Source organism: Triturus cristatus, chromosome 6 (assembly GCF_964204655.1).
Source record: "Triturus cristatus chromosome 6, aTriCri1.1, whole genome shotgun sequence".
In the NCBI taxonomy this organism is placed as follows: domain Eukaryota; kingdom Metazoa; phylum Chordata; class Amphibia; order Caudata; family Salamandridae; genus Triturus; species Triturus cristatus.
In genome coordinates, this window is record NC_140589.1 from 1,692,853,553 (window position 1) to 1,692,867,422 (window position 13,870).

Here is a 13,870-nt window from a genome sequence, read left to right on the forward strand (position 1 = left end):
TTGCCAAATCCTGTGTGTTTTATTTAAGTAGCCTTTCAAATTATGTTCCATTCTCTAGTAGGCATTGGCTGATTACAGTTGCCTGTGACATGCACCTGTTCCAGGAGCTCTTTTATTGACCACGCTCTATATCTTTGCAAATTATTCCCCTTTAACCAGATATCAAGTTTTATTCAAATCTCAAAAGACACAGACAACCAGTTGTTGTTCTCCCTTATGTTCCTTGCCAGGCACCCTCTTTGCATCTCAAGAAAACAACGCATTTAAATCATGAACATTTGCATGGGGCACAGGAAAGCACAACCGAGGTATTATGTCCAGTCAAGGCGTGTGCAGGTGGAAGTGTGTGGCTCCCTCCTGCATGAATTGACTAACGCTTTGTCTGAAACTAATAGTCGGATACAGAAGTATTAATCAAATATGTACTCAAGGAAGCGTACGGGTACTCCAATACCTATTGGGTGAAACGAGATACAGGTGAATGTGGAAAATGTGGAGTTCAAGCCAAGAAGAGCACAAATAATTAGTTATTGTCAAACTTTCACCCAGTACTCCTGTTTCTTTGATGTTAATTCGCACCTTCCCATTCGGAAACATTATATTTCCGCTTTCAGAATCACTACAGCTTAATAAACACAAAAAAAAAGCTGCGTCACATTTATCTCCCTATTTCAGAATATTTGTTGGAAATGGGGATGAGATGTACGTTTTGACCAAGATTTAACCTCAACGTCTGTTGGTGTGGTACCAATTTCCGCACCCTTCCAATGAATCAAGGATGTCCACGAGCCCATAACAGACCTACTGTTCATCAATACTAAGTATGCTTGCATTCTTCACCTGTGGCCATCTCCCAAACCTTGCCACCCTCATTGGCCAGATCATATCTATGGTTGGTAATCCTACGACTACTGATGTCTCTCCTGATGTACACCCCTCCCTTTGTCGTGCTGGAAAGAACCCAGTAGGAGTACCACTACTTATTTCATTTATTTAAGAGTTTTATATAACGTTAGCCAGACCCGAAGGTATCGGAGCGCTTTACAGCACGAACACTTTTAAGATACATAAATATTTAAGTATGTACAATGTCTCAGGACGTATCACAGAAAATCTGCTTGGAGCGCACAATGTAAATCGTAGGGTAAATTCTCACAATAGTATATAGAAGGCCTTATTGTCAAAGAGAGCATAACGACACGTGACGCGATTTGGCCGGGGGGGGGGGGGGGTACAGGAGATAGTTCTGGGGATATAGAGGTAGAGTTCGTAATGTCATGAGGTAGAGTTCTTAGCGCCAAAGTGATTGTGTGCTGCTGTGGGAATGCTTTGAATGTTAGGTTGCAGCTATCCATGTGGGAGAGATCTGTTGAGGAGGAGGTCTTTGAGCTGCTTTTTGAATTGTATGTAGGAGGGGTTCGTCCTGATATGGACTGGTATGGAATTCCAGATTTTGAGTGCATTACCTGTGAAGGATCAGGATGCGGTTCTTTTTTTGCGAGTTCTCGGGGGGATAAGGAGTAGGGTGTTGGTGCTCCTCAGGCTTCTCGTCTAGCCGGCCTTCTGGAGTTTTGCGGCCAAGTATGCCGGTTTTCCCATGTGCAGTGCTTTGTGCGTGAGGCAGGCAGTTCTGAAGTTGGCCCGCATTTCAATCGGGAGCCATTTTAGCTCCTTGAGTGCAGGGAAGATGTGATCATATTTCTTAACTCCTGTGACCATTCTGGCTGCAGCGTTCAGAGTTGATCTGAGGGGAGCTAGGTGACATTTAGCTGATCCTGTGAGGGTTGCAATCCCGTAATCCAGTCTGGACAACACTAGGGATTGAGTAGCTTGTTTGAGGTCGTTCTGAGGGATGAAGGGTTTTATTTTGTTTAGTAATTTTAGGTTGAGGAAGGCGTTCTTTGCAGAGTTCTTGATGTGTTTGCTCTTGTCTAATTTGGGGTCCAGGGTGATTCCCAATGATTTTGCAGAGTCGGCTAAGGTGGGGTTGTAGTTGAGCGCATCAATCGCTTTTAGCCATTCTGAGATTTGGGGCTTATCCTCAGCATTGGAGATTAGGAGGATTTCAGTCGTGTTTTGATTGAGTTTTAGGTGGTTGTGTGAAAGCCAGTGTTGGACTTCTTTAAGAGTGTCGTTCAGTCTCTTAATGTCATCAAGGGAGGAGGTTTCCAGGTAGATTTGGGTGTCGTCTGCATAGAGGTGGAAGGGGATGTTACATTTTTTGAGTATGTTGGGGAGGGGTTCCATGTAGATGTTGAATAGTTGCGGGAGTAGGTTCGTTGAGAAGTTTTTGATTTTGATACTTTGGGTGCGGTTCTGTAGAAACCGCTGTAGTACCACCTCTTCTGCTCCAGCTTTTTCTTGGAGTGCTTTAATGGATAGATTGTGGTCATCCGTGTCAAAGGTTGCCGATAAGTCCAGGAGTATGAGTAGGCAGCATTGGCCTGTATCAAGAGATTTGTGCATATCATCAATTACATTTAGGATTGCTGTCTCTGTACCACATCCTTTTCTGAAGCCTGATTGGTGAGGGTCTAGGAGGTTAGTGCTGTCTAGATGTTGGGTGAGTTGGAGGAGAACACATCTTTCCAGGACTTTCGCTAGGAGTGGGAGGTTGGAGATTGGTCTGAAGTTGTTTGGATTGTTTGTGTCAGTGCCCGTTTTTTTCAGTAGTGACTTGGCCGGTTTTGAGACAGTCCGGCATGACTCCGGTACTCAGAGAGCTGTTTATGATCTTGGTTCAGTGTGGGGCTAAGGATAGTTTGAGTTTTATGGCCAGGTATGCAGGTATGGGATCCAGTACGTGTGCTGAGGTTTTCATGGTGGCAATAATTTTCACGATCTCTACTTCGGAGATGGGGTGAAGGAGTTCCATAAGTTAGGTGGGTGCTTAAGTGTGGTAGCTCTATTTGTCTCTGTGGGTGCTTTGCTGTCTAGGGAACTGCTTTGCACGTCCAGGGAGAGTTCTATCTTGGTGATTTTGTCGTTGAAGAAATTGGCAAAATTGTCACACTTGTCCTTGGAGGCCACGACTGGGGTCGACGGGGGTTTGGACATTTGTTGTCTGATCAGGTTAAAGAATTCTCTAGGTCTGTTTTTTGCATTGTCAAGGGCATTGAAAAAGAAGGACGCTTTCTCCATCTTTATGTGATTTTTGTATTTCTTTCGGGTTGATTTGAGTTTAGCTCGTAGGATTGAGGACTTTTGTTTTTGCCAAAGTCTTTCAACTGCTCTTAGTTCACGTCTTTGGGAGTTTATGTCTGTGTTGAGCCAAGATCTAGATGGTATGTTTCTGACTCTTTTTAGTTTCATAAGGGCTCTTTGGTCCATAATGGAAGTCATGGTAGTGTTGTAGTAGGAGGTGAGTTCTGTAGTTGAGAGCTTGTCAGAGTTGCTGAGGAGGAGGGAGCGTATCCTTGCCTCCAGGTCTGTAAGGGGAATCTGACTTAGATTTCTCGCCCAGCGGGGGGTCCTTCGTGCAGAACTTGGCTTGGATCTTTTAGTTTAGGTGGAGCAGAATGATATGGTGATCAGACCAGTCAACAGGCAGGGTGTGGTCGATGGAGACTATGTCTGCTTGAGTGATAATGGCATCGAGTATAGAGCCTTTGTTGTGGGTTTTTCTGTGCAGTGTTGTGTAAGGTTGCTGTTGCTTAGTAGGTCATTTAAGGTTCTGATTAGCGTGTTGTTTTCATCATTCCAGTGGCGATTGAGGTCACCTAGGATGATGCTGTTGGAGTCGTGGAGTGCGCATTGAGTGATCTGGTCGGAGAGGTGTTTCCCGAAAGTAGAGGTGTTTCCTGGTGAGTGGTATAAAGGTCTGTTGTCATTCATCCTGATAGTGGCAGTGAGACATTCAAAAGAGTTATATTTGGGGGCGTCCCTTTCCCTCACATAGATGTTGTTCTTATGTATGAATGCTATACCCCTCCTTGTTTGACTTTTCTGTCTTTGTGGATGATTGAGAAACCTGGGGGCACAAGCATTACCTTATCTGGAGAAGAGAAATCGTTCAGCCAGGTTTCGGTGATGAATGTGATGTGTATGTTGTGTGAAAGGATGGTCTCTGCCAGTTCTGTTGCATGTTTGATGCCTTGCCTAGTCCCTCACCTTGGCCTACCAGATCATCTGCTCTCCTCACTTTTGCCAGACAGCACGTTGAAAAAAACTATGCACTCCATCTTTGTGCCTTGACTTGCCCTACTGACTCCCTGTCAACATTCAGTGCATTTCCTAAATCTCTTTCTCAACCACAAATGCATCCTTTGGAAAGCACCAAAGTAGATCACACTTGGACTAGACGATCTCTACGTTCACCCAACCAGATCGCAGACCACCACAAACACAGTGCTGATTCAAGGAGTATACAGTTTGCTTTGTCGACCCCGTACATGGACCCCACTCGCTTTCATCATTCCCATTCAGTCTGCCTATTGCCCTTTCAAATGTTGACTCATATTTTGTGGTCTGTAAATTATCACTGCCCTAGTGTACTTTGTGGCAGTTTAACACATGAAACTGTTATACGTAAGTTTCTTCATTTATTGATTTGTGGCAGGTCAAGTATTCCTCCATATACAAAGCAAGAGATATCACTGTGTTCATGCTCTCAGTCGTTTGTATGTTAAAGGAGTAATATCAGGACAGGATCATTTGGTAAAAAACAAGATAAGCCTAAAAAATGTATGCGTACCCCGGCTGATGGTTTAATAAGTAAAACTCTGGATGCTGACTTCCTGTTTGGCTTGTGGGTCTCGAATTTGAATCCTATTATCACCACATTAGTCTTGCATTGTTCCAAATTGACAAATTGAGTACGCCTAAACGCCCTTTACGAGCTGCCTGGAGCGATGTCCCTGAGGAATACTGCTCCAGACAACTACGAGTGGTCTGGTGTTTCCGTTCCTGAATCCCCAGGTTCAGAAATCAGATTTTACCAGGTGTGGATGCTCAACCAGTAAACCAGTGGGTTGAGAGGGGCAAGGGTACAGCCCTTTCTCCCGCCCACCATCTTCAGGACCTCGGGGGAAGCAGATAATGTTCCCTCTAGAAAGCCCACATTATCCCCAAACACCGGACGCCATTCCCACCACCTGCCCACAACCGCTGACTCCCAAAACCTGTCCCTCGAAGATATTTACCACCTGCCAAGAAATAGGTTTTACATTTCAGTATTAAACTCCCCAGAATCGTAGGCAACCTGTGATGAAGGACTCGATAATCCCAGGTCCATCAGGTTAATCCGCTTCCCGGGACTTTAACTCATGATCACTCTCTGTGGGTGTTACTGGCAAGAACTGAAATCATAAAAGGATGTATGTAGTAGAACAGAATACAGCAGCTCAATTGTTGTAGGGAGGAATGAAGCATTGAGGCAGAGGGTTGTAAAAGTAGACCTTGAAAAGATGGCAAAGAAGAGTAGGAAACACTCATGTTTTGAACCCTGCATGACCCATTCTTTTTCCTTTAGCAAAATGGGGTATGTGAACTGTGTAACATGTCATAGCATCTTGAAAAGTAACAGAAGTGCTGAAACCTCTAGCAAGCCAGTGAAATACCCCAGCTGAATGGTAAAACACAGTATTTAACATGAGATGGTCAGGGGCTGGTCCACTCAGGTTGACAGAGTATTTCATGCTTTTAAAGATGAAAAAATATATATCTTAAGGAGGAAGAATGGTAGCACTTCCGCATTTGGTTAGTTTAAACTCACATAGATTTGATCAAGGCCTCTAGTCTGGCAGAAGGGCACGCTTGCACATAGAACCTTCCCAAAGCCTAAGAACTACCATAGGAAGACACCGAAGACAGATCCAGAATTGAAAGTATTCTGAGTCTCCGTGACCACGCTTGGCTGGTAAGTGCTTGTTTTTACAGCATCACACCACAGTGCTGTACGCACTGCCATATGAATCCTATGGCCACATAATAGCCTGTATTTCAGACCTTCACCAGGTGGTGGCCAGCCACTATTAATTCATTGGACCAAAAACCTCTGTTCCTTCCTCAGACTGCACTCAGGCACCATCACTATCTGGGGTTGTCTGAAGTAAACTTCCTGCAATACTTTTCCATCCACCGCTCCACCTTGGTCAGGCCTTTGGATAGGAAACTGGTAATGTTGGCAAGAGTCAATTGTCTTTGCGATGAGTGGTATGCAGGTGGTCACTGTTGTTACAGATGTCAGGCCATGTATGAAGGTTGTTGCATCTTTTTACATCTCCTTGACCCTACCTGCGCAGCAAGCCATAGCAAGAGTTAATAAATGATACACGGCCTACATGTAGATCAGCTAGAAGAATAGCTCAGCAGGCGCAATGCATGCTACACGTTGCTCCGAACTTTTTCACAATTAGAACAGCGACAGTATGACTGCAGCTCAGTAAAGCTGCTTGAACCCTCCTTTTTAGTACATGTTCTACAAACCTCAGGCAGGTACAATGCCCTCCATCCACCATACTTGATGCACTGGCCAGGGCCCTGGTCTGAGTGCCCACACAACGACCCCAGAAACGTTAAGAGCTTGTCTAACTCCAACAAGCTTGGACCATTGTCCATAGTAATACTATGTTGGTTATGTATTTGAAGATGTTTTCATGCAATCACGTGACTAAAGGATTCTGCAGACCTTGGGTACAGAGGGGATTGGAAATGGAAAGAGCATTGGTGGGGAAAGTCATGGAGGGCGAAGAGGGGTGCCTTCAGTTGCCTTTGGAAATAGCAGTGATTCCTTTTCGAAAGAATCAATGTTGTTTTTGAGTAACTTGATACACAGCATGTAATGGGCCACTGTAGCTCAACACTTCCGTGCTCCACGGTTTGGGGTGTTTTTCACATTCTCTGAGCACTCAAACCTGCAGGGTGCCAATATGTACTGCAAAGGATGGACTCTTCTTCAAAGACACACAGAGGAGGGATGTGTGAGTTCACAGTGGCGCTGGACCGAGGATGAGGCAGGCCCGGCAGCGACCACAAGCAGGGAAGAAGGATGGACACTGGGTGCTTAGCGTACTTAAAAATACACCTCATACGACACACTCATGCTTGCCTACGGCGTTACTCATCAGAAATACAGGAAGCGGTGACGCAGCACGGAGCCTGCGTCCATGACAGCTGAAGACATCCATCGTATGGCTGTCGCCTGCTTCCCCCAAAATGACAGATCCCCCTCGCCTTCCCTCGGCAGCCGCCCCAGCCCCTCTCTCCGTCGCCAGCCCCGCACGGTGCATGGTCGGAAGCCTGCGAAGAGTGCCAAGTACATTTGCAAGAGTTTCACGGGGGCGGGCAGATAGGGTTGGCTGATACGCAGTGACAATTATATTAGCAGTGGATGGATGCGACCAGCATAGATGTCTTTCATGCGCAGAAATAGAAAAACACACGCCCACGGGTGGACGGCATAGGGCCAGTTCCAGGCCAGGTTTTCAGGATAACTGACATGTGTATAACCCCCCCCCCCCCCCCCTTAGATTAATTGTGAGTGCTTTTATTCTGTGTATTCTGTGCCGATTTCCTGAAAATGTTGCTTGGATCCAGCCTTTCTGGACCTACGTTAACTACATTTGATCAGACGGACAGCTTGCAAATAAATGTTTTATGCAATTTACCCACCTGTAAATATGCGTCCGGCTTAGCATGCCTTTATGCAAGTGTGGAAGCGAAGATGCGCGCATAAGAACGGACACACTGCCTCCCCGGGCCCCCTGCACCGCCCCGCGCACACACACCCTAGTTCTTCAGGTCGCCTCTGTGTTGCTGCTGTTATTCAGGCTAGGCTAAATTGCACTTCGCAAACACACAAGACAAGAGTGTCAGGTTGTTTGAACACTGCTTTAGGTTCAGCTGCAGTGCCTCGCTCCTCTGATCTTTTATGTTCCTGAGCAGATGTCTTTCATTAATTTATGGATTTTTCATCTTTTCTTTTTTTTTACACCTGGCAGCTGGCTCAAGTTTCAGCAGTTATTGTCTATTTTGCATTACACATAGACCTGAATGTCATCTGTCTTCACAAAGCTGAGTCTGGGAGAACTGAGACAAGGCCCCCGAACTGCGGGGACGGCGCTTGTTTGCGCACCCTTCGCCGCCTTACCTCCTTAATATGTATTTGCACTTGGTTTCTTTCTGGCCTTGAATGGGGCTTAGCTCGCGCTCGGTACAGCTGTGTGTTTACCGACTCGAGGCCTCCGTGACTCATGTGCGCGCGCAAGTATCCTGGAAACAGCTAGTGCTTTCTTGGAAGAACAGCTCCCTTTCCAGCGCAAGCACTTACAGGGGAAATTAACCAATTGATCCCAGCTTTTCTATTTTGACACACACTCAAAGGGTTAACGTTGCTTTGGACCTGCTAGGCTGAGTTGGTGGCTTGTGAATGTTTGGATTTTGAAGTCACATCGCTGGCAGCGACACCAGTTTGACAGGCTGGCATAAATGTCATAAATGCCTCGTTTTTTTTGTGCCGCGCTAAATCTGCAAGTGCATAATGGCTGGTGCAATGGGACAAGAAATGGGCTTTCAGAAGATGTCAGTTTCAAAGTGTCCTTTGGTGCATCTGTTCTGAAATGCCGGTGTTTTTTTAACGCAGAATACATCAAAATATTAGAAAGATTGAAATGCAAAGCGAATCCGCACATTAAAACACTCTGATATGTTTAAGCCCATCAAAAGTTGAACCTGTCTCTGGGAAACCTTGAATCAAAATTCAACATATGTTGATCATTAGATTAACAAGCTTTTATGTGTTTTCGCAGCGCATTAGAACTGCACCGTTCCCCGCGTCCCTCTTTACGTGTGGCTGTGCGTTTGCGAGCCGCGAGCTCCCGCGCGCCAGACGGAGCCGCGTCAACGGCGCTCGAGGATGCGCGCGCCTCTGTGTGGAAGTTTTGACGAGCCTAAACGTCTTATCGCTAAGCAAAAGGTGACAGCTTGCCGCTGTTATTTCACTTATGCGCTTTGACAGATGGCGCTGGAGAGTGTAATGCTCTTTTAGACTTCTCTATCAGTCTAATGGAAGTAACTGGAGGGCCTTTCAATTCGTCTCTTGGCACACGAAGTTTGCCAGCTATAAATTATTTCCTTTGTATCTATCCAGCATCTGAAAGAAAATGGAAGTTCAGGCGGGCTGGTTCCAACTTACTCACCAAAGGGCTCAGTTTTTCCAGGCATTGTTTGGAAAAAAAAAACAGCCTGAGGAAGTAATTTTCTGTACTAGCTGGTGGTTGACCAAAGCGTTAATTCGGGCCTAGTGTGGTGGAGTGGAGCCCCAGTCCTCGGTGGCTGGGCAGTGTCCCCTGTTGGAAAGAGTCACTCGAATCCTAGGCCTGAAGTAAAATTGCCAGCGTGACCCCTAACCTTCAGATTTATGATGTCCCTAAATTTTCAACCGAATCCAAAAATCTGAAGGCCCGGCCTTCCCCCCATTCAGCGCGCCCTTTTGAGTATATGAAGCGATAAGTGTGGACCCACTGTTCTGAAGAAAGGAACAGTCTGGAGGAATAAATACATTAGCAATGAGCCTGCAGCTGACCATCAGTGAACTTTTCTGACCCTCCCTCCTAAGGTGTAAAAGTGCGGCTTGGGGTCCGCCATCGCTATGAAAAGAGCCAGTCTATGGAGAAGCTTCTAGGAAGGAACCTTTCGATGACCTTGTGAGGGACCACATTGATTTTCTCCACATGCATCTTCATTTCTGATAAATTATAAAGCTATTCTCTCGCCGAGGGAATGGCGGGGACAGCCTGCGGCACAGATGTGTCCGAAGCCCGCCGCCACGCGGAACACAAAAGAGTGCCAAGAAGCCGGAGGGGAATTACAAAGCCTGGGTTGTTTTGACTAGCCCCACAGGCTCGTGGGAATTGTTTCGGTTGCTTCTGTTTACAGATTTAAGAGGTAATGATGTTTCCAGATAAATAGTCCTCCTTTTTAGAGTAAGTGGCCATTTATTGATCTGCTAGACCACATTATCTGTTAGCCCCAAATTCTTTTTCATTGTCACCAACATAGGATGTGTAGCTCAACATATGCCAGAATGTATACTTGTTTTAAAGAGCGCAGAGAAATAATGCGTACAGAAGCAAAGCAGTATTGGAGAAAAGTAACACACAATATATGGAGGATAGCTGTCAGTTGAAGGTAATGTGTATTTTGCTAATAAATGTGCCACCAAAGCTACTGTTATTGCTCAGCAAAGAATCTTGGAAGCAATCAGCAAAGCAAATAGATAAGATGTTATTTCACTGTCTTTCGATGGGAGGGTCTACCTCCCATAGGTTTTTAGAAAAGTGGATAGATTGAGTTTGACCACAGGTAAAAAAAAAAGTCCAATGTCCCCAACCTCATGTGTCCCCAGCTTCACCCTTTTTACACCACCCCCAGCATGTCTGTATCTAGCAGCAAGAAGAGGATGAGAGGATACGGCATGGTTTGGAAATGGAGATTTTGTGCCTTGTGTTACCAAGAATGTACAGAGGCATCCAAAATCGAAATTAATTACTTTCTTGGCAGTTTTTATCCTGAAGATCATCAGCTGCAATAATGAAACAGCAAATGGCTGCCTGGCATTCTGATTCACCCTCTAAGTGGTAGGCTGTGCTTTTGGAACAGCATAGATTTAGTTATAAGAAGTACTGTTGGCATCGTGTTTTTATAGCTCTCAGAAGTGTGTCATGGATGTGGGGTGGCAGATGGCAAGAAGGCTCCTTTTTGGTGGCGCAGTGGCTTTGGGCGGATAGTGTGAAAGATCAGAGGCCATGCCTCTCTAAGGCAGGCCAATGCTATCTGAGATGGGCCGCTAGTGAGTGTTTGGTGCTGGCACCCCGATTTTTAACCTGTCCTCAATAAATGTTATGTTGATGTCCCGTACAGATTGTAATGATATGCATATTTTCAAGTGCAGCTTTTTCCTTAACAAGCGCAATTCTACATGCAAGAGGGCCTCTCGCCCAATCACCTGAAGAAGGCCAAGCTGATGTTCTTCTACACGCGGTATCCAAGTTCCAACATGCTGAAAACATACTTCTCTGATGTGAAGGTAAGGAAATCGCTGCTTTTCCGCCCAATGCACTGTTTTATGGAACCAGACCTGCCAGATCTGACTAGTGTGTGCACTTGGATGAGTGTAAAACCTCAAAACACCTCTCAGAATTAGGGCTCCTACAAGGTCCGAATGTTTATCTTTATTTTCTGCACCTAATTTGAGATGTATGTTGTGAAACGAGCATCAGATAGACCAAATGACCATCACTGAATGTGAATCCTGGGGTGCTGTTTAGGGAAAGGGGGGAAGTCAACCGTTTCAAGCCTAGTGGAGCAGTGATTTTGAAACCTAAGTAATGCTTTGAAGAATACCTTTTGGGAAGTATTCCCTTTACGAGAACCGTATCTCCACCCCTCACCCCCCCCCCCCTCTTCTCCTCCATTGATAAAGGGAAGGGAAGTCTGGGAAATCAAAAAAGCAAGAGTTTCCCATGGGCAGGGTATGGCGCCGGCCTTATGCACAAGTGTGCGTGGAGTGTTTGTTTTATCTTTATGCAGCATGTGTGTCATTAGCAGCCGAGCTTGTGAGTGAGCTAGCGTGGCGAGGCCTCCAGCCGCAGCCTGTGTAGGAACAAGAAGTTTGTTGTCGTTGCAGATTCGCGCCTAACAAGAACATTCTGCCAGCGCCGTGCAGCATAAAGGGCTTAAATGCCCCCCATTGTTGCCTCGTTGTCGCTTTCCCATACGGGTGCTTACATCCGCAAAGCGTAGATCCCCTTACTTCTGCTCCAGAGAAACCCCACATTGACATTCTGCGCGCACCAACTGCGTAAACACAAAAGTGTTGATTGTCTCTTATTTACAACTTCATTTGTTGTTGATGCGGAGTGCACGGAGCATAAGGAGGATGGATAAAGTGACAGAATCAGGACACATTATTCAAATGAGCATATGAAAGCCGTCGACGTACAGCTGCATCCTCACTCATTCCACAGTTTATTAGGACCTCCTGTTTTTATTTAGAGGCCATTGTTCCCTCAGATCAACTTGATTTTGTTTTTAATAATCTTTAACTTTTTAAAACATAGATTTGGGGCCTAATTACACTAATGGCGCTCATGGTGTTATTATCCAAGCAACTTGACAAACACTGCATTAGCTCAAATTAGTTTGCTAGATTTTCTTTTTCTTATTTTTTTTATAAACATGGCTTTGCGGAAATCCATGCGCCGCTTGCATGTCATTGGGCATGACAAGATGGGTGAATGTGAAAACCGGCCATGAATGTCACCCCCTAAGTTATTAAGCTGGCCGAGCGCTAAAAAGGAGCACAAAAGCCCTTTCACTGAAATGACTTGCAGTAGACAACTGTTGGCTCCATGTTCCTAGAGATCAGCATCTGATTCTGGAGTGCTTTGAGAAAGGATGCTGCGAACTGCAGAAGGCAGACGCCAGCTTGGTACCCAACCGCAGCCTGTGCTGAGACCTAGAGCTTCCCACCACAGCCATTGGTAGCGAGGTCATGCGCATGGCTGAATTTCATTGTACATACCCGGGTGAAGTTCCCATGTTAATCCCTAGTGGTTAACTCTTTGAGTGGGGGATCTGACTAAGGTTTGATCCCTTTGGAGCTTAGCCTTTGTGTTAACAATGAATGATACACAACATTTATTGTTCTTTGACACTTCAAAGTAACCATCTCGCTAACTTCATATCAAGCAAGGTAGTGATTTTTTTTTTCTCACAGCCACTACCTTTTCACTCTTTTTAATTATCCCTAAACTTTGACCGGATCTTTGCGCATTCAACTTTACAAGTAAGGCTTTATGAGGAAGGAAAGAGTTCATGCGCAACAGGGGTCTTACTGACCTGACTTCTCTGTATTCTTTGTCAACTCTTATGGACTTAGACCTTTACCATCCTTTCCTAAGATGTCATTTTTTTCACTTGCCTTTTTTCAAATTCAAGGAGTTTGTGCCTTGTGGAGACCTCTGTTCTCTTTTCGGCAGCAAGGGTTCCACCTGCCTCTAAGTGGCTATGCACCCTGTGTCCAGGCTTGTACTTTCATGTGGTAAAACAATGCAGTCTGGGCATTGTAGTTTAGTTTTGATTTCATTCAACTAAACTACACAAACATACCAGACTACAGTGATTATGGGTGAAATGTTCAGGTCTGGAGGCAGTCTGTGATGGCCTTGAGTCAGGTGGTTACCCCAGGGGGAATGCCAAGCTTTTTCAGGTTGCCTTGTGGTGGCCACCGGTCTCTTTATGGAAGTCCAGTGGTTTAACTCTGACGGTCCTTCTTGTGGGTGACTGTGATGTAGAATTCAAGGCAGAATAAAGAACGGCAAACCAAGGAGTCCATTCTAGTTTGTAGGGATGCTGACATTGGGCATCTTCCATTGATCTGTGCATGTGACAGATTTGGGAAATTTGTGGCATATTGTCTCCCCACCTACCAAATCCCTAAATATTTTTCTGCTGATTTCAAAGGTATGTGAAGGAGAGACTTGCATCTAGAGCATTTCCCAAGGTAGCAAAAGTAAAACCAGCTAGGTAATTGCCACTCAAGCTAAGAAACAGCATGTTTTTCAAGATGAAGATCAGCATAACTGGTACCTGTAAAGTAGGTAAAGAACATGTGGAAATCTGCTTTTCTGGTAAGTAACACAATCTTATCGGGCATTTTGTTAAAAACTAAATTGTGGTCAAGTCCATAGTGAGGTGATTTTCAAGCCTTGTCAGCAGTTGTTTAAATCATATGTATGATCTGCCCTTCTGTGCAGTAATTTAGAAAGCCAACTCTAGAATGACTTCCCTTGGTGGTTATATTAACTTCCTAGTCACTGTTTACTGCCCTTACAGCCCAGCTGTCTCCCCTTATATTGATCTGTGTCAC

The 13,870-nt window shown here is 45.3% G+C and overlaps 1 protein-coding gene across 14 annotated transcripts in view; it reads left to right on the forward strand.

Moving 5' to 3' along the window:
• PROX1 (prospero homeobox 1) overlaps positions 1 to 13,870 on the forward strand; it is a 105,807-nt gene that overhangs the window by 28,104 nt on the left and 63,833 nt on the right. For 8 of the 14 annotated variants that reach the window (XM_085612899.1, XM_085612897.1, XM_085612901.1 and 5 more), the window contains exon 3: positions 10,912 to 11,026. In XM_085612899.1, the coding sequence (XP_085469025.1) occupies positions 10,912 to 11,026 (115 nt within the window). The remainder of the gene's footprint in view (positions 1 to 10,911; positions 11,027 to 13,870) is intronic. The other 6 variants (XM_085612912.1, XM_085612900.1, XM_085612903.1 and 3 more) reach the window with 1 other exon arrangement.